Source organism: Danio rerio, chromosome 3 (assembly GCF_049306965.1).
Source record: "Danio rerio strain Tuebingen ecotype United States chromosome 3, GRCz12tu, whole genome shotgun sequence".
In the NCBI taxonomy this organism is placed as follows: Eukaryota; Metazoa; Chordata; class Actinopteri; order Cypriniformes; family Danionidae; genus Danio; species Danio rerio.
This window is the reverse complement of record NC_133178.1, coordinates 54,168,306-54,190,000: the sequence shown is the minus strand read 5'-3', so window position 1 is coordinate 54,190,000 and position 21,695 is coordinate 54,168,306. Positions and strand designations below refer to the sequence as shown.

The 21,695-nt window shown below is 32.7% G+C and overlaps 1 protein-coding gene across 8 annotated transcripts in view; it reads right to left on the bottom strand.

The window, feature by feature from the left end:
* chmp6a (charged multivesicular body protein 6a) overlaps positions 1–21,498 on the bottom strand; it is a 22,663-nt gene extending 1,165 nt beyond the window's left edge. Inside the window, exons 1-9 of one of the 8 annotated variants that reach the window (XM_073945016.1) lie at positions 20,905–21,086; positions 17,831–17,951; positions 17,570–17,679; positions 17,337–17,424; positions 14,865–14,951; positions 12,251–12,316; positions 2,274–2,354; positions 2,132–2,198; positions 1–2,043 (exon numbers count right to left, since the gene is read on the bottom strand). The exon at positions 1–2,043 is cut by the window's left edge and continues 740 nt beyond it. In XM_073945016.1, the coding sequence (XP_073801117.1) occupies positions 2,009–2,043; positions 2,132–2,198; positions 2,274–2,354; positions 12,251–12,316; positions 14,865–14,873 (258 nt within the window). In that variant the 5' untranslated portion in view covers positions 14,874–14,951; positions 17,337–17,424; positions 17,570–17,679; positions 17,831–17,951; positions 20,905–21,086 and the 3' untranslated portion in view covers positions 1–2,008. Of the gene's footprint in view, positions 2,044–2,131; positions 2,223–2,273; positions 2,355–12,250; positions 12,334–14,864; positions 14,952–17,336; positions 17,425–17,569; positions 17,680–17,830; positions 17,952–20,080 lie in introns of all 8 variants that reach the window. The other 7 variants (XM_073945014.1, XM_073945013.1, XM_073945015.1 and 4 more) reach the window with 7 other exon arrangements.
* Between the last annotated feature and the right edge of the window lie 197 nt (positions 21,499–21,695).

The window sequence follows — 21,695 nt, the reverse complement described above, 5'->3', positions numbered from 1 at the left end:
AGAATCCCCCAGCATTTATGCTTTTAAAAAGCATGTTAAGACGCACCTTTTTAAAATCACGTATGAATATAACAGTTTGTAAAGTGTATGCGTTTTATGTATATTGTTTAGGTGTATGTATGTATGTATGTATGTATGTATGTATGCATGTACAGTGCGTGCATGTATATGCATATGTGAGGACTATTGTGTGCATATATTTGTAAATGTATGCATATATGCTTTTGTATATTTGTTGTTTATTTTGTTTTATTTGTCTATACATTTTTTATTTAATTTATTTTGTTTGTTGTTTGTGAAGTGCTATTGTGAAGTATTATTATTATTTTTTATTAATACTTCACCTAACTATTTCAGGATCATTGAAGCTGATATTATTTAGTAAATGGTCTTTTAAGTAGATATTTTCATGACAAAATTATCCTAAACACACATAAAAAAATATTTTTTATAAACTGATATGATTTGTGTTATTATTTAAAACTGTTTCATTAAAATTTTGTTTTTGAAAGAAAAAATATATAGAAGGTTTATCTCTGTATTCTAAAATCATGACTATATTGAATATTACGGCCGAGTTTTGATTCAGATGTTCTATTTCAATACAGTTCTGTTTCTCCTTTCAATTAGGTTGAATTTTGATTCTCGACGATTAAAGATTTAATACAAATGCCAATGATAAGGCTCAAAATGGAAACATTAGTTTTAAAATAGTGAATTAGTGATAGACCTCTTTTTTAAATTCTCTATTTGAAATGCATACAAATATACAATTGAAAACATATATTGATTCACAGCTTTTGAAAGCTTATATTAAATTGGTTACATTTAAAACAAAATTGCTAAATTAATAAAAAATATTTCCAATGTATTGTGTTGCATTAGTGCATTTTTTCCATCTAATCAAATTACACTATTTATTTATGTACTTTTAATAAAAGGCTTATTATTAATCAAGCTTTGTAGTACAGACTGTGGTTTAATAATATTTTTATTTGTTTCATACTATTATGGGTTTGCTCCAGGTGCTCTGGTTTCCCCCACAAGTCCAAAGACATGCACTATAGGTTTTGGGTGAGCTAAATTGTCTGTAGTGTATATGTGTGAATGAGAGTGGATGAGTGTTTCTCACTTAAAGGTTGCAGCTGGAATGACATCCGCTGCGTCAAACATATGCTGGATAAGTTGGCGATTCATTACGCTGTGGCGACCCCTGACTAATTAAGGGACTAAGCTGCATACTATTATACTATTACAGTATGTTTTGTACTATAATGTTTTATACTAATATGGTTTATTTATTTTATATACACAAATATAAGTTTTAATAACAAACATAACAATGGATGTCATATTTATTTTACATTAGTTATTAATAATACTGCTGTTCAGTTTTAGTTTGCTCCAGCACATCAATGATACCAGTAAAGTCTTACAAAATCCATAAATTTTCCTTAATAAATGCTTTAAAAGTACATTTCATCTAAAAATGTAAATTTAATCATCATTTACTAATGTGCAAGTAACCTCAATGAGTTTCCTTTACTTTCCGTTGAACACAAAAGAAGATATTTTGAAGAATGTTGTAAAACCGTAATCACTGACATCCATAGTATAAATAAAAGAGTCTATGGAAGTCATTTGTTTACAACATTCTTTAAACTATTTTCTTTTGTGGTCAATATAGAAGCTCAACCAATAAATGATGACACATTAATGTTAACAAACAAATGATCCCTTATTGTTAGCATTACCCTGACTGTAAACAAGTGTTTTCAATATCATTAAAATCAGGTTATAACTAATCACAATAAATAAACTTTAATGCCTTTGTATTGCTTTTTCAAGCCTGGTAAACAAGAATGCAAACCTTTATATTTCAAAATTCTCCAGATTTTCTAGAGAGCCTATAAAATACCCTATGAAAGCCTTTTTTCTGCCAATTTAATTCCCTGAGCTCTTCCTTTGATTAAACACAAAGCGATGATCCAGGTTGTAGGATCAGACGTTACGCTACCAGCATCTCTCGCTCCGTCTTGATTTCTGCAAACACACACAGAACAAACCCACTGACACAATGCAATCAAAAGCCAAATGAAAGAGCTGTGTTATTCAGGGAGTAAAACAACACCTGTCCCTCCCTCAGGTGCTGCTGGCGGTGGATCAGTGGGTAATTCTGAAAGTGCTGTGTCTTCACCCTGGCCAGGAGGAAGAAAGAAATGCTGAATGAGACATTGAGGATAAAGACGTAGGACAGGTAAAAGTCTCCACACCTGGGTGAGGGTCTCCAGCTCTGCTAGCACAGCGTCCTCATCCTCCTCTTTCAGACAGCCCGCCAGGAGATCATCTATTTGCTGTTTTGGAGTTTTGCAGCAATAAAATATACACATTTGAAATAATGCAATAAAAGGAAAGATGAAGATAAAGAAAGATGTTGATTCAATGGTGATGAATACATTTTTAATAATTGTAAAGATCCATAAGTAGAGCTGCTCTGATAATGGATTAAAAAGCAACTTAGACGACGTTTACATGAAATGCAACCAAAAACAAAACAAATAAAAAGATATTCCCCTTGCATTTTAAGGCTATGTCTACACTAATCTGGATACATTTTTTGCCTAAAAATGCTCCATGTCCACTGTGAGATTCCCAAGACTCCAGATCTCGTTGGAGAATGTGGCAGATCCTGATTGGATCCTGCATTACTTATCCATAATTGGTTCACTGCGCGGTTACTCAAGTTAATATCCACCATCTAGTTGAATCTTTTACTGTTTGGGTTTGTTTTGCATTATTTATATAATGTAGTTAAAGTTGCGAAGCAGTGGCGCAGTAGGTAGTGATGTGGCCTCACAGCAAGTTGTCGGTTCATTCCGCTGTGGCGACCCCGGATTAATAAAGGAACTAAGCCGACATGAAAATAAATAAATGAATGAATGTAGTTAAGTAATGTAGTTACTAGCACCAAGTTGGACCCACTTTTGCCCTCAAAACTGTCTTAATCCTTTGTGGCATAGATTCAACAACCTATTGAAAATATTCATTTGAGATTTTGGTCCATATTTACATGATAGTATCACGCAGTTGCTGCAGATTTGTCAGCTTCACATTCATCATGCGAATCTCCCACTCCCCCACATCCCAAAGGTGCTCTATTGGATTGAGACATGTGGTGACTGTGGAGGCCATTTGAGTACAATGAACTCATTGTCATGTTCAAGAAACCAGTCTGAGATAATTCGGGTTTTATGACATGGTGTGTTATCCTGCGAGAAGACACTGTGGTCATAAAGGGATGAACATGGTCAGCAACAATACTCAGGTGGGCGTTGACACAATGCTGAATTGGTACTTATGGGCCCAAAGTGTGCCAAGAAAATATCCCCCACACCATTAAACCACCACCACCAGCCTGAACCGTTTATACAAGTCAGGATGGATCCATGTTTTTATGTTGTTTAAGCCAAATTCTAACTCTAACATGAATGTTGCGGCAGAAATCAAGACTCATCAGACCAGGCAACGTTTTCACAATCTTCTTTTGTTCAATTTTGGTGAACCTGTGCGGATTGTAGCCTCAGTTTCTTTGCTGTAGCCCATCTGCCTCAAGGTTCAATTTGCTGTGCTTTCAGAGATGCTATTCTGCATACCTCAGTTGTAATGAGTGGTTGTTTGAGTTACTGTTGCCTTTCTATCAGCTGAAACCTGTCAGGCCATTCTCCTCTAACCTTTAGCATCAACAAGGCATTTGCGCCCACAGAACTGCCACCTGCCACTCACTGGACATTCTCTCTATTTCGGACCATTCTCTCAAAACCCTAGAGTTGCTTGTGAGTGAAAATACCGGAAGATCAGCAGTTTCTGAAACACTTAGACCAGCCCATCTGGCACCAACAACTATGCCAGGTTCAAAGTCACTTAATTGATCTTTCTTCCCCATTTTGATGCTCAGTTTGAACTGCAGCGGTTCGTCTTGACCATGTCTACATACCTATCTACACCCGAGTTGCTGCCATGTAATTGGCTGATTAGAAAGTTCTGTTAACGAGCAGTGTACCTTATAAAGTGGCCAGTGAGTGTATGGCAAACGCATTCAGGGCGTGTCAGAATTCACTTTTGCTATTTTTAGAACGGGAAAATCCGGTTTGCGCCATGGCGAATGGTCTAAAAGGGTTGAGTTTATTTGCTCAATGAGTTATAGGTGTGTTTTGAGAATAAACCCATCAGAGTCGTATCTACCATTCCCTTTAAGAGCCATTTGCGTCGCGCAATATGCGCATTTTCTATTTACATGACGTAAAGTAAGGGGAAGTGAAAAAAACTGAGCATTTCACTAGCAAAAAGAAAAAAAAAAACAGTTAGACAGAGCACCTACAGTGCAAGAATGAGAGATAAGGCATCTCATAATTCACTTTCACTTTAGGATAGGGAAATCTTGTATACACAGACATCAATTAGCCTATAAACAATTAATTTCGTTTGTTAAGCGCAAAAATTTGTTTCAAAACTATTTCTAAATTCATTTCTAATTTCCAGCAAACAAATAAATGAACAATAATAACGAAGTGTGGTTAAAATAGTTACATTCTAATACACATGCTATGCCCCATATAGTCTAAAACCTGAAGGTGGACAAATCTAAGCTTGTTTTTAATAAAACAAATATAAATATACATATAATAAATAATAATACTAATAATAATCATAACATGTTACAAAAGCAAATTAAATGAACTGAAAAAGCCTCCCGAGATGAAGAAGGATTTAACGCAGTGGTTTTTAAATTTATGTAGGCTAGAAAATAATGTTTTGTAATATTTTAATAATTTATATTTATATCCTATATAAATCCGTATCATATCATACATATATATATATATATATATATATATATATATATATATATATATATATATATATATATATATATATATATATATATATATATATATATATATCCTTAATATTTTAATTATTTTACATATGTAAAGATATTTGCGTATTTCTCTACATCTTAAGTTATCTTAAGTTTTTTTTTTTTTTTTTTTTTTTGTTATTCCTAGACATTTGTTTGTTGCTTTGACTGACTGTTGTTACATTAGTTTTATTTATTCTAAATATTTGCAATAAAGGCTCCTACACACCGGGACGCTTTTCGTTTGTGTTTATCGTCAGCGTATCCAAGCGATTTTCACTGCCGTCAAGCAGAAGAGTATGCAAAATTACTTCTTGACGTGAGATGGCGCTACACAACTTTAAGCTTCTGACACTCACTTATAGCACAGCTGAAGAGGAAGAGAGGAAGTTTACATACTTAGTTAAAGTTACTTGTGACTCAAACAAGCATGGATTGTTCAAACAGCAGCTCCAGCTCTAGCGATGAAGAAATTATTGTTCACCAGTGCAATAAGCAGCTCCACGTTCATATCCCCTCTGGGCATCTTCTTCAATGTGCGCTTGCATTGGCAGTTTTCCACTTGAGCGCCTCCAAGTGCTGTTGACTGTAACTTCAGCAGCTCCGTACAAGTGAACAAAAGTGCCAATCTGAGAAGGTTTTGACGCTGCATATCAAAACAAGAAAACGAGCATGAGGCTTTTTTTTTTTTTAAACGAAGTTTTGTGCCTGCCGTTTCGCGCGTTGGTGTGCATGATCACATTGATGCCCTTTATTTAGTCAGGAGGCGTTAAACGTCGAAATAAAATGCGAGCAAAAAGCGTTTTGGTGTGCACGGGCCTTAATAGTATTTTGTTGTTTGATCTCTCTTTTATGTTGTGACTCACATGCGCATGCCGTAACACCACACTATAATGTTTAATTCTTTCCATTATTAACACTAAAACAACTATAAACTCTTTTAATACTGTGCATGTGCACAGACGAAAGACACTTTTATCTGCATTATATTCACCTGCTGTTTATTTACTTTCCATCTCTTTAAAATGTCATGGAAAAACTGACATTAAGGTTTGATAAAGCTGTCAAAAAGGAAAGCATTCAAAATATCTTTACAATTTCGTTCACTATTAGCTGAAATGGTCACATGACAAAAATGCATCCTTTTCGAAAGTGTCCATTTTCACAGTTCAAACAAATTAATTTTCAAATTGATTGACTTTGGATAGTGTTTTCAAAAAGATATGGTTTAGTTTCCTAAAAAAGCTTTCATGGTGTGGACGGAAGGCCAAATGGGAAAAATAAGATGTGTTTTTAAATGAAAATAAATTTTTGTCAACATGACCTAAGATAGTTTCATGTTTACACAACATTTTCAAAAACAAGCTGTTGGTTGAATCCACACGTTGCTGATGAAGCTTTAACAAAAATGAACAAAATAAACACAACCACATACTCTACCATTGATGTGTGTTTGTTAGCACTTGGCACCTCCCTAAACACATACAATGCAAACACACATGGCATCTTTGTTTTCATAGACTCTCATTTTTGGTTGTTCACAAGAACAAGACAGCTGTGGTGGTTTTAAAAACTTCTACTTTGTAATCTGTTTTCAGATTTATGCATTTCCAGTCTCAAAATGCAACTGTTTTGTACACAAACTGGAAAGTTTCCTTTTTTGGCTTAAAAAAGGAAAACTTGTTGTGTGTTTTGCATGCTAATTTACAACAAAACAGTGTCATTCTAAGAACGGGCCTGTTTCAGAAAAGAGGTTAAGTGAAAACTCAGAGTATTTTGACCCTGAAATGAGCGAAACTTTGAGTTTTCCTATTTCAAAATGTCAGGTTTGTTAAACTTGAGAAAGCAGGCTAAGTCAAGCTTGTTTCTGAAAGACAGGTAATTTTAACTCAGAGTCAGTTACCGTGGTAACTTACTCTGTGAACCTAACCTGTTCAGGAGCAGGTATTATCCTCTAAATTCAGTTTCTGTCGGTTTCCACCCCTTTTTAAAAGACAAAGCGGTATTTCTCGCCTTAGCCTTACTTTTCCACCCTCCTATTTTAATGCTCATTTTGGAGATGCGCATAAAAACGATTGATGGAAACGTCATGATGCACATAACTTTTGAAAATTTAACATTTTTTTGCATAAAAATATTTGCATAACTAAGTAGGATAAACTTCTATTCGATAAGAAAAGATGCGCATAAACTACGATGGAAACATTTTTACTAAACAAATTACAGTGGGCCTATACATTAAAAAAATGTTTGTTATAAGAGATTATGATTAAAATGTGTGTGAATGGACAAACCAGCTGGCTGAGCACACTGTAAAACATCTTAAATGTTGTTTTGGTCATTCATTCTAAAATGCCTTTACCGTTTCAGTATTAATGTCATTATATTATTAATGACCTACAGAGCGTCTTGAACATGTTAAGAGCATCTGTTCTCCGCATCTCATGGCTTCAAACGCCCCGACGTATTTTTTGTGTGTCAGCATTGTCTTCTGAGGCGCAATTACATTTATTAAGTTAAGCAAAGATTGACCCAGCTTTTTCTATCGCAGTAAATTCTGTTTTTTAATGTTGATATTTGGTGCCTGTTTAATCAAGAAGTTACATCTTTTATGCATTATTCCAGTTTTGCGCATAAATTTAATTAACATATTTGGATGGAAACATTGCTATTGCCTACATTTTAGTCACACACAAAGAACAGTCACGTACGAGAATGGCTTGTCCTTTTTTAATAAATAATTAACTTAAATTCACTAGATTAAACAAATATTAAATAAAACTATTGTTTAGTTCTGCTTAAATTCTAAATGTCATATTAACCTCTATCACTTTATCAATAAAAAGGCTGACACTCAAGTGCACTTTTAAATTTATTAAAACTGATCAACGTGTATAAAAGTGGGAACGTGTGTAAAAATTTTTATAAATGTCACACAAAATATTACTTACTATATACTGTAATGTTACATAAACATTTAAATACTTTAAATGTAAAATTGCGCATTAATCTGAGCTGTTTCCCCTCTCTAACGGCCTCTGTTTCATTGATGCAGTGGTGTTTCTTTTTAAAAAACATGCTCATATTTGCCATAACTTTGCTTGAGCACATCAAGTTTAGCTGGAGAAAGAAATGGGGATCTCTTTTTTCAGATGTTGTCATGGTCACTATTGAAAATTTATTTTTATAGTCACGGTGTGCAGGTTTAACTCTGAGTTGGTCAACTCAAAGTTGATTGACCTAACTTAGATCCGCTGTTCTAAAACCGAAAACTCAGAGTTTTTAATCTCTCTGTAAATCAACTCCGAGTTCAAATTTAAACTCCGAGTTGGTTAAAGCTCTTTACTGAAACAGGTCCCAGGTTACAAAGTAGACGTTTTTAAAATTCAGCTGTAGTCCTGTCCCTGTGGGGTAGATTAAACACAAACACAAAACAATGGTGGAGTATGTGGTAGTGTTGTTGCTGCTCAAGTGTTTGCTAATGCTTCATCAGCAAAACGTGGATTGAATTTAAATTACAGCCAACAGTGGAGACGCATCTTACACACACACACAGCAAATTCTACATCCACACCAGCACTGAGCCACCAACGATGTCATCACTTCCCTAAATACTGTTTAATACAAGATGATAATGCAAAAATATAGCCTGGCATTAGAAATATAGCATTTTAGGCCATGTTTTCATGAACATGGAAATACAGCGTAAACATGATTTTTTTTGTCTTTAAATCCACAGGGAAAATGCTTCGCTTTTTGGCTACATTGGTGTAGTGTAAACATAGCCATAGACACTTAAGACACGTTTTTATTCTATTTAAGAAGTACAATTTTATTTTATACCCCTAATCCTACACTGTAAAAATATCATCGATTAGTCATGACAGCATAGGTGTTAGTTAACTGTAACTTAATAAACTAAGTAAATCATGCTTTAACTTAACTTTATAAGTTACACAAGCTGTTTTAAGTCAGTTTGACATAAGTTCAATAGACTCATAAGGTTAATTTGATTCAGCTTAAAAATGTAAAGCAACCAGGATCTTTTTATTTACAGTACATGCCTTTTCTTTGCCTTTGAAAGAGAGTGTGAACAAAATGATTAAAAAAAGAATTAAAAACTCCCAAAATACTAAAACGTAGTACAAATATTATATTCATTCATTCATTTTCTTGTTGAGTTAGTCCCTTTATTAATCCGGCGTCGCCACAGCGGAATGAACCCAAACCGCCAACTTATCCTGCAAGTTTTTACACAGCGGATGCCCTTCCAGCCGCAACCCATCTCTGGGAAACATCCACACACACATTCACACACACTCTTACACTACGGACAATTTAGCCGACCCAATTCACCTGTACCACATGTCTTTGCACTGTGGGGGAAACCGAAGCACCTAGTGAAACCCCCTAAACGCAGGGAGAACATGCAAACTCTACACAGAAACGCCAACTGAGCCGAGGGTCGAACCGGCGACTTTCTTGCTGTGAGGCGACAGCACTACCTACTGCTCCACTGCTTCGCCGAATATTATGTTTTATCTAAAAATAAAATCACAAAAAAAAGTACTGTCTACTTGTCACTATTAGTTTGCAAACTCTAAACTGGGAAATTATTGATATTAGTCAATACCATGAAACAAATTCATGATTTTTATGATTTAAGTCAATTTCATAGGTGATCATGTCCTTTCGACATTTTTAAAGGTGACTAAATACACTTATGACTGGCTTTGTGCTTCCAGGTCGCATGCCTCAATGTACTGTATACTAGTAATACATGTAAAATAGTGTGTCTTGAACATGAAAAACAAAACACTACAAACACAACTCAACCACACCTCATTTAACAGAATGGGTCTTATTAAATCTTATGATATATTTATGTACTTCCAGCTAAAACTGAATATTGAGTAGAGGGCGGGGTTTGTTTTTGTGCATCATTCCCTCATAGCAAACTAACAGTAAGAGGGGCATCGTTAAGAAAATTGGGTAACACTTCATAATAACTACACACTATGAACCATTTATTAAGCATTAGCAAATAGTCAATTCATTATCTGTAAAGCATTAACTATACATTAATAAACGTTAGTAAACAGTTTATAACTGCAGCTATAAATGCTCTATTCTTGACTTAGAACCAAATTTATAACGTGCTTAACAATTGTATTTTTATTCTTTGTTAATGTTTTATTTTTCATTCCTAAATGAAGTATCGCATTATTTACAAACCATTTGTATTTAAGAATAGTTGGTGGTTTTTAAGATCATTCAGAATGAGTTAGTAAATGATTAATAAACTATTAAAATCAATGTTTATACATCTTATTGTTCAGGCTAATATTAGTGGTTACTATGTATGTTAACAAATGCTTTATTAACTCAACTGCATGCTGTTTTGTGACCTAATCTAAAGTAAGGACTATTTATACTTTATAAATCCCTTACAAATAATGATTAAACGCTTAATTTAAAATAAACAATATTCTTGGCAATCTTATCTAAAAAGTAAAATTACTGTAAAGTTTAAACATTGCTGAATGACAGGAGTGTCAAAATACGACATACAATTATGTAAAACAACAACAATATAATAATTTAACAATATAATAGGATTTGATGTTGAAACCCAACAATGATTTTATTTTAGATAAGGTTGCAAAGATTTATTTTTCCATTGAAGCAGTTTCATTTGTGTATCTTCAAACGAACAGGAATGAATAAAGTAATTTATTTTCTTTTTTCGTGTTTAGAATAGAACTGAGCCTTTAATTGTCATTTATAAGAGATTTATAAAGCATAAATAGTCCTCACTTTAGATTGGGTCACAAAACTGGTTGAAGTTGAGTTAATAAAGCATTTGTTAACATACAAATTAACTATTCCTATATGCCTGAATAATAAGAATTATAAATGTTAATTTGAACAGTTTATAAATCATGTACTAACTCATTCTGAATGATCCTAAAAACAACCAACTATGCTTAAATAATTAGGTTTGTGAATAATGAAACACTAAATTAAGTAATGAAAAATAAATTATTAACAAATTATGAAAGTACAATTACTAAGCACATTATAAATGTGGTTTGAAGTCAAGAATAGAGCATTTGTAGCTTTAGTTTTAAACTGTTTACTAACCTTTATGCAAAGTTAATGCTTAACAGATAATGAATTCACTATTTGCTAATGCTTAATATATGGTTTATAGTGTGTAGTTATTATAAAGTGTTAATGGAAATTGTGCCTGAAGCCGTTAAACTGACATCATCAAAGAATGACTGTCATTAATAGAAACAGAATGAGTATGTCCCAAATCGTAGTATGTTGAAAACAGTATGCCAACAGATCCCGGATGGTTTACAATTTCTGGTAAAAAAATGTAGGTGTAGAAGCATCCATACTTTAACCACTCATATTGCCAAAAGTACATTGCGCATTGGACATGAATGCGATTAGAACTACAAATGCGGGTGAAAAGTGTAAATAAACTACAAACATGGTGGACGCGTGAGACCAACCGTCAAGTAGACATGCTTTGGTAAAGATGTTTGTATGACTGGTATTTAATATCTAGTCAACTGGAAAATATTTAAATAGCGTTTTCTGTGTTATATTTCATTTGCAACAACAATACTGAACTTATATAAAGATGTGTTTGGACATTAACGATTGAATGCTTAATTATCCAAAGACCTGAGGAGATTTTTCGGCATGAAAGACTGGTGAATGGGAGATTAACCTGTAATTAATTTAGTATGGAAGAAATGTGAATGATGTGTGGATGATTGACAGGGCTCATAACTAAGCAACATAATGATCTATAATGAGGAAGTAGTATGTCCCAAAGCTTGCATACTTTTGTCACACACTCAAGCGTTTATATTTTTCCTTCACAAAAAATACATACTTTTAGGGCATAGTATATTTATGCAAATTGGGATGCAGCATAGTAATGGGTGTTACAGACAAAAGAGACATCCAAAACATGCAGTACTGTTGGTCCTCCAGGACAGTGGTTGAGAAACACTGACCTAAAAAGTGCACTAGCAAATTAAACATTGCAAATTTTGATTCGTACAGACTTTAAGGGTGTTCAGAAACAGTGTTTACTAAATCAGACAGAAAATAGACTCTCTTTTATGTGACTTTGTAACTTTACAGAGCTTTTTCATGCTCAGAAATCCACAAAGTACTATAGCATAATAAGACTTCTTTAATATAAATGCACCTTGGCTTCTTTCATTGGTTTACGTAATGCAGAACACTTGTACATGTTTTAAGTCTATTCAGCATTTAATTATGAAGTGAATTGAATGTGTTTTTAACCTTCTGATATTCAATGGCCTCCTTTGTGTCCTCTAGGATTTTCTCCACCTCCTCCAGTGACATGACCTGAAGAGAAAAAAAGACTAATCCGAGGCATGAAAAATTATTTTCAATGTTCAATGTCAGATGTTCACAATAGAGCAGCAAATCCCTTTTTTATATATAAATTTATAACACGACTGACCCTTCGCTAACCTCCACCTCCGTTTGGTTACTGTTGCTCACAGAGATGAACCTCAAAACATTCCACACAAATCAATCAACCAGTAAACAAAAGTTGAATATACTCATAAATAAGTCTAAATCCTAAACATGTTATTGTTATATAAGCTGTTTTTAAGCAAAGATGCATGAGGCTGTTTTAAAGTGCCTATAAAGACTGATGTTACAAAATATTTCAGTTCCTTTGAGCCAAATATTACTGTAAGTAGCAAAAGGGTCTTCAACATGATGATAATAATAAATGTTTATTGAGCAGCAAATCATTTAACTAATTTTTTGCTTTTTTTGAGGTGTTGAGTTAAATTTTTGTTATCCTACTAAGAGTTCAATCAACTACAAATGCGGGTGAAAAGTGTAAATAAACTACAAACATGGTGGTCGCGCGAGACCAACCGTCAAGTAGACATGCTTTGGTAAAGATGTTTGTATGACTGTTAATTAATATCTAGTCAACTGGAAAATATTTAAATAGGGTTTTCTGTGTTATATTTCATTTGCAACAACAATACTGAACTTATATAAAGATGTGTTTGGACATTAACGATTGAATGCTTCATCGTCTGGCTACGGTGACTGAAGAAACTATTGAAATGATAGTTTGATTGTGTGTTCCTCATTTCCACATACTGTGTAAACATCTGAAGATAATTTTTGGGTAACACTATGGTCCATCTGAGTATTAGTAGACTGTCTTACTGCTTATTATCGGCTGATACTGCTCCTTCAACAGACATTTAACTAACTATAGAAAACGTAGCAAGTACATGTTAACTTACACTAACCCTAACCCTAACCTAACAGTCCAATTATAATCCTATGAGAATTAGTTGCAATGTAACTTAAATTCAACAAACGGACCATCAAAATAAAGTGTTACCATTGTTTCTCTCATTTTGTTAGGATTACATAGTTATATAAATTTTCTTAATAGTCAGTTTTGTTTAAATTTAATGATTTGGTACTAAATGAGATTTGCTTTTGTTTAAAAATATTTACCATTGAGGAGGCATTCAGCGATTTAACAAGAATAGGCAACAAACACAAGAAGTGCTATACAAAGAAATTGTTTATGCTCATAGAATTAGGAGCTAAAGTAGCGAGAAGGGAGTCTTTTAGTTTGTTTTCATAGAGAGAAGAGTGTTTCTGAAGGTGGATGTCACACCTACTCACCTTTGAGGCACATTTTCTAAATGCTCAATGTTTTTGTTTTTTTTTATATATAAAGTGATTGTAAGAAAGTGCCTGATGTAAATATGCTACATTGATGCAAGTGTGAAGTGCTTAATTATTTATTTTTTGAGGGTCCTAACCAAGGGAAGGTTTTGGGTTAGGGTAAAACAAACAAACACACAAAAATGAGAAATAAAGGAATAATTAAACAGACCAAATGTAAATAAATAATTAAATAAATAAAACTTCCTGAAACTTTTATTTATTTCTTTGGATTTATTTCCATTACTTACTTGACCCCTAGAACATTCATTCATTCATTTTCTTGTCAGCTTAGTCCCTTTATTAATCTGGGGTCGCCACAGCGGAATGAACCACCAACTTATCCAGCAAGTTTTTTTTTTACGCAGCGGATGCCTTTCCAGCCACAACCCATCTCTGAGAAACATCCACACACACTCATACACTACGGACAATTTAACCTAACCAAATTAACCTGTACCGCATGTCTTTGGACTGTAGGGGAAACCGAAGCACCTGGAGGAGACCCACGGGAAGGCAGGGAGAACATGCAAACTCCACACAGAAACGTCAACTGAGCCAAGGTTCGAACCAGCGACCTTTTCACTATGAGGCGACAGCACTACCTACTGCACCACTGCCTTGCCACCCCTAGAACAGGATCACTATATTATATTATATTATATTATATTATATTATATTATATTATATTATATTATATTATATTATATTATATTATATTATATTATATTATATTAATTTGATCAAATGAAAGACTTGTATTAGGAAAAGAGCTTTAGATTGACTGCAGTTACAGTTTATGTCAATTTAAACATCAACATGCTTAGTAAAAGGCCGTTTTGTTCTGTTGTTGATATCAAGGAGCTCTGGATGTTCATAAGTCTCAACAGAGCCGTCTAGGACAAGACAAAGACTGGCCCGCTGTAATCTAAGAGTGTTATATTTAATCCTTTAATCCCAGAACAATGTCCAACAGTCCTAAAACATGCTGCTGCCGCCACTAACAACAACTGACACTACACGCCAGCCAAAACATAGCAACGAATCAGCTTAGCTTCTAATAACAGCGCTGTACATGAATGACAATTCATTATTAAGCCACTGCAGGTGCATTTGCTTATTACAATACAGCATATATGTGTGATTATAAACTATAGTCTCAGTCTAAAGAAAGACTCACCTCATGCATTTGCTTAAGACAGTCATTTCCATCCTTCAAACTTTCGATGACCTTTATTTCAATCTGAGCAAATTCGATGTCTTGAACCTAAGTGAGGCACAGTTAAAATATCATTCATGTTGTTTGTTGCAAGAATTTCAGACCTTTTCAAATTCAAAGTTACACAATGCATTAAAATGCAAGGACCTCTACTGTTTAAGAAACACACCATTTTTTTAACAAAAAAGAGACAACCAATCAGTGCTTCCAACAAAAAAATTAATAAATTCCCTTATCACATTGTAAAATTCATATTGTTCCTTTTTTTTTTTACTTCTTTTAGACCTAACTGTCTTAAGATTCTTAGGATGAGACACTGAGAACTTAATATTAACTTAAATAAATATTTTTTTTTTTATTTAGCAGATGCTTTTGTTTATACAAATTGTCTATAATAAATTGTCTGTTTATAAATTGTCTATTTATAAGCCTATTAATTGCGTATATTCATACAGTGCTCAGCATAATTAAGTACACCCCATTTCAAAAATAAATATTATAATAATATTAAATAATATTATTATATTCTCATTTAATATAAGCAATGTATTTAAGTGCATTAAATGTATTTGTATTTTAGTGTATTTAAACAAAAAAAATAGAAAAATATATATATTAAACAGATATATTTATTAAAATAATATTTTAGTCACCAAACATATTGAGAAATTCAAAGATAATACAATTAAATTCAAGCAAAATATTGAAAAAAATTACAACCTACAAAATTTCAACAAAATTTTTACTTAATATTTATTTATTTATTTATTTTATTTTTTTTATTTATGTATTTATTTATTTAATATTTTGCTTCTCTCGATTTTTCCTCTTATTAAATTTGTATTTAATATTTTTCCATGACATATGTTCATGACACTCAAGGTCACCATACAGAACAGCTAAAAAAATCAGTTAAAAAAAAACACAATAAAAGTTAATAAAATACTTTTTTTTTTTTTTAAATACAGTTGGGTTAAAGTGAATAAGCAGTTCTAAACAGATGTGCTTGAAGCTTTAAGTCGGACAGAGGGAACAGTGAGGTGAATGGAAGAAGAAGACCTGAGTGTTCGAGAAGGTGTGGCGATATGAACAAGATTAGCAAGGTATGTAGGAGCAAGAATGTGGATAAAGAAGTATTTTATAATTCATTCTGAAAAATATGGGAAACCAGTGAAGCTGTTGTGGAATGCGTCTGTTGTGATAATCAATCATATCAATGTTTTTTTGATAATACGGGCTGCAGCGTTTTGTACCAGTTGTAATTGATGAAGAGTTTTATTAGGGAGGTCAAACAGAAGGGAATTACAGTAGTCTAAATGGGATGTTACTAAAATATGAACAAGAATGGCAGCTGAATGAGGTGTGAGGGAAGGACGTAAACGATTTATATTTCGAAGGTGGAAATAAGCAGACCGGGTGACATTATTATCATGTGCAGTGAATGAAATGGGGCTGTCGAAGATGACCCCCAGACTCTTAACCTGAAGGAAGGGAGTAAAGACAGAATCATCTGTGGGAATAGAAAAGGGTATGTGATTTGTTTAGAGTAGGATTGTGTACCTAATTAGAAGTTCTGTTTTATTGTCATTTAATTTCAGGAAGTTTGAGGTGAACCAGGATTTGATGTCTGCAAAGCAGTTAGTAAGGAATGAAGGTGGGAGTTTAAGGTTGGGTTTGGTTGATGGGTAGAGCTGGGTGTCATCTGCATAGCAATGAAAATGAATTTGATGTTTGCAGAAAATATAACCAAGTGGAAGAAGATAGCAGGTGTCCCAAAACTGAGCCCTGGGGCAAAACAGTAGTGATGAGGACTGATGACGAGGTGAAAGAGTTTAATTGAATGAACTGAGTGCGACCTGAGAGGTGTGATTGAAACCAGCTGAGAGATATGTTACCAATGCCAATGGAAGCGCACCTGTCAAGAAGAATGTTATGTGAGATTGTGTCGAAAGCTGCACTTAGATCAAGCTGAAAAAATGGATAGTTAACCAGAGTCAGCTGCTAGGAGGAGGTCATTAGTGATTTCATTAGTAAATTAAGTTCACAGTACTCATTTGGATTAGTTTTTGAACTTAAACAGTTTGTTGCAATAAATTTTCTCACACGGTTTGAGTTACTTTAACTTTTTGGGTTTTACAGTGTATCAAAACTACTTATTTATTTGTATTCTTTTTTTAATGTGAAATGCTAATGGTCTAATCTGATTCAATGATTTATGCTAAGCTAAGCTAAAAGTGCTCCTGTCAGATCTGGAGATCAGTTTGAATCAGTCAGATTCAAAAATGGTAAAAGTTAAAACTCAACTGTTTAACTCTATGAGAATTGTAAAATGAGCCTATTTCCATAAAACACTAAAAAGTGAGCACTCATATTAGACCAGTCCAGTAGTAATCCTGTATTACTTTAAAAATGAGTAACATGATGTAAACCCACCAAGCGCTCCAGGTTGTCTATCTGGATGTCAGTCTTGTCCAGAAGCTGGTCTTGGTAGCGTTTCTTTTTGAGCAGCAGAAGCGCTCGTCTGTAAAAATGACTCATGAATCACACATATTAGTAAATCCACACAGCCAAAATCAATACAGATGGTATCAAATCAGCACTATAAAGGCCCTGTGTAATGCATGACGGCTGACATAACCAATGGCCTGTAATGTGAAATGTCTTACTCTCTCTTGCCATCCTTCAGGAGCTGTTTGGCCAGACGTCTCTCTCGCTCCAACTGTAATGTGATTTTCTTCCGATATTGTTTCAGTTTATCTCTCTGCTGCTTGAGTTGCTGTGATCCAGTGACAGGACGTAATGCAGAAACATGACAGTTCACTTATACATACGCTTCTTATTTATAAAGACATCAGTTTGTGGACTGAGACGAACAAACAGCTGTCAAAGCACAGGATTTGTGAGTGCAGATCTGTGTGCGTGCTCACCTGAAACACTGTTGTTCTGATAAACAAGACAGCAGAATCTTATCAGAGAGACTCAGTGTAGTCTAAAGTTGTCTCTTTTTTTCTTCTTTTTCTTTTATTTCCCTGGAATCTAGGCCCCCTGCTGCCCGACACAACATTCAAAAGCACCCATGCTGTTATAACACTGATATAAATATATATCTGGTTGTATTTCTGTATTTGATTTTATTTCAAATAAGATTTAATAACGGCGTGTTTTTTAATAAAAACAACCTCTTTAATAAAAGCAATTTCTTGTCAAAAAAGCAGCTAAAGACACTTTACCTGAATGTGAACAACAACAACAACAACAACAACAACAACAACAACAATAATAATAATAATAATAATAATAATAATAATAATAAATTATATTGTGGTTGTTTTTTATTTGTTTGATTAAACTAAAATTTACAAAAAAAAAACAATTGTACAACAACAACAACAACAACAACAACAATAATAATAATAATAATAATAATAATAATAATAATAATAATAATAATAATAATAATAAATTATATTGTGGTTGTTTTTTACTTGTTTGATTAAACTAAAATTTACAAAAAAAAACAATTGTACAACAACAACAACAACAACAACAACAACAACAACAACAACAACAACAACAACAATAATAATAATAATAATAATAATAATAATAATAATAATAATAATAAATAGAGTTATTGATGTTCTCACTTGTTTGATTAAATTTAAATTTTACAAAACTATTTACAAAAATAACAGCATTGATAACAATTAAATATGTTTAAACAACTTATTATTTTTATTTCCATGGCTCATAAAACAACAACAACAAAATAAAATAACAGGCACAGCCAGTATTTTTTCAGGTCTCATGTGGCAAAATGCTAGTTTGTTAGTTGGGATTTGATTGTAGAATGTTATTAAACAATTTATTAAATTTTAAATATATCTTGAAGTATTAAACATTGTGTCATATATAATTTGGACAGCGATGATGATAAGTTATTAATTTTTATTTTATGAGGTGTAGCACGAACATGCACACAAACAAATGTCTAATGGTATTAACATAAAACATGCACATGTCATTTATATACAACCTTGCTTTAATATGATATATTATAAAGTGTTGCTTGATAAAACAAGCTCTCAATATTAAAATATTTTTATTATTTATTTAATATGCAATGCTTCATTTTTGTTTGATGTAAACCATAAATTTATTTTTCATAAAGTAACATACTTTTTATAGCAGATAACTCACATTCAAGGCAGCATGATAATAAGAAATGCTATTCATTATTAGTATTATTGTCAGTTTCGTCATTATAAATACTTAATAATTATGAGACATACATTTTGAAATTATTACACACAAATATAAATAAGTCATCTCAGCATTAGTTAGATAGTTGTTTCTGGTTTTTGTTAACAAAAAAAAGTTAATATATAAATAATATATATATATATATATATATATATATATATATATATATATATATATATATATATATATATATATATATAATATATATATATATATATATATATATATATATATATATATATATATATATATACATATAGCCTATGTATATATATAAATATATATATATATATATATATATATATATATATATATATATATATATATATATATATATATATATATATATATATATATATATATACATTCATTTTGTTGAAAAAAAAACTATATATATATATATATATATATATATATATATATATATATATATATATATATATATATATATACACACACACACACAACAGATTATTTTGCTTTTATAAATAGATTATCTGTCATTCAGTATGTCTTTATATTCTATGTAAATCATACTTTTCTTTCGCTTTTACTTCTACTTTTGTTTTGTGCTTTAGTGTATTACATTATACTCTGTAATGCATAGGCTACTTCAGTTGCATTACATGTAATTTAAGGATCTGTTATATTCTATGGTTTTGTGTTGTGCTTTATGAACTATAATGATTTCCCTCTTCGTTCTGTTGAAGTGTGTGAGCGTGTTTCTCTTCTCACACACAGTCGTATAAAGTAGGACAGCTCATAATCCTGTCAATGGCAGTAGTTCATTATGGCTGAACTCATTACGGACAGTAGGCCTATATGTTGCCTCTAGATCTACTCGCGTACGTACAGTAGGTGACAGAAACCCAACACCCACTGACTGATTGATTATTTGATCGATTAATTCTTACCAATATCGCCCTGTCCTGATCTGTCACTCGACTCGGGCGTCCCTGTCTGCCGAAAACATTTCCCATAGCGATTAAGCCACATCCCCGCCTCTCCTCTAATACCACATCTCATATCCAACGCTGGCTGCAGTTTTACAGTAAGACACACGGAGATGATGACCCGCGGTGTCAGTGCAGGACGACTGATTGGATTCAGATGTTTTTCAAACGGCTCAATAAGCGCATGAGGAAACTTAAGCCCCCACTAGCGACTAGTAAGTACACTACAGTACAGTATACGTTACAATGCTCTTCACTATACTCATACTGTAGCACAGCTGAAAAACATGAGCTGAGAAAGTGGCCATAAAAAAGGTGTTTATTGATAAATGTTTTTACATTTTTCACTCTCAAATGTGGAGTATGGGCATTTTGTGAAACCCTTTCAAACATTTGATATTAAGGCTGACTGATCGAGATAACAACTATCATTAAAAAAGGAACTATTTTATGACGGAAAACTAAAGTTTTAATGGGATTTATTGTAATTAACAGACATTCTCAATTAACAGGAAAGACAATTTACTAATTTTGTTGTTTGAGTTATTGTTAAACTTTTAAACTATTAACAGAGTGACTTTTTCCATTTTGTGCTTTAGCTTAAAATGCTAAGCAGGTACCACATAATCTAAAACAATATTGTATGCGTTTTCATCAAAATATAGTATAGTATAATGAGAAATTCAATGAAAAAAAAAATTAAAAGAGTTGACAAATAATCCATAGGATTGGTGTACCCTAAACATTGTGTAAAAAGCATGAAAGAAGAATAATGACAAGCTTACTTGCTTACAGAGTTTCCCACCAAAGAATAAGGTAAGTCACATGGTATTTCTGCTTTATGTCCTTTTAGAACTTATATAAGCTAAATGTATACCAAACTGTAAGGACAGACACAGCATTTTCCTAAATACATTTACAAATATTATTTTGTTTAGAGGTAAATTAATATAATTTGTTATTATTCAAAATGGTTTTATTCCAACCATAGCACTTGAATTAAGCTATGCTTAGAATTCAGACATTATGCCACATGAAATGGTCTAAATTATCTGTAAATTCATAATTTTGTGGTTTTGTGTCATTTAAGGCTTGGTATCTGTGAAACTTTTGCTGTATAAACATATCTTTAAGGGTTTCTATTATGCAAAATTAACATTTGGGAGTTGTTTGAACAGAATTTTTGCATCCACAATCCTATTGTATTGATATAAACACAAGAAGTTTCTTTTTTAAATGACCTAAAATTAAAACAGGATCCAAATCTGAGCAATCTTAAGGTCCAATACAACATGAGGTAGCAGTGCGGTTTACCCCCACCCATTGCTATTGTTTGATAGCCACATATTAACATGCAGTTACAATCATGTCTACAAGACAGAATTTGCAAAAAAGAAAGTAAAAAAAAAGAAATAAATAATTAAAAGATCTGTTCTAACTATCTGTGATTGGCTGCAATTCAAGAAGCAGTAAATGGGATTTTAATAGCATTTTGAACTATACTTTTCTAGCTACGTAATTAAAAACTGCTAGAACAGAGGTCAGTCAAACTCAGTCCTGGAGGGTCGATGTCCTG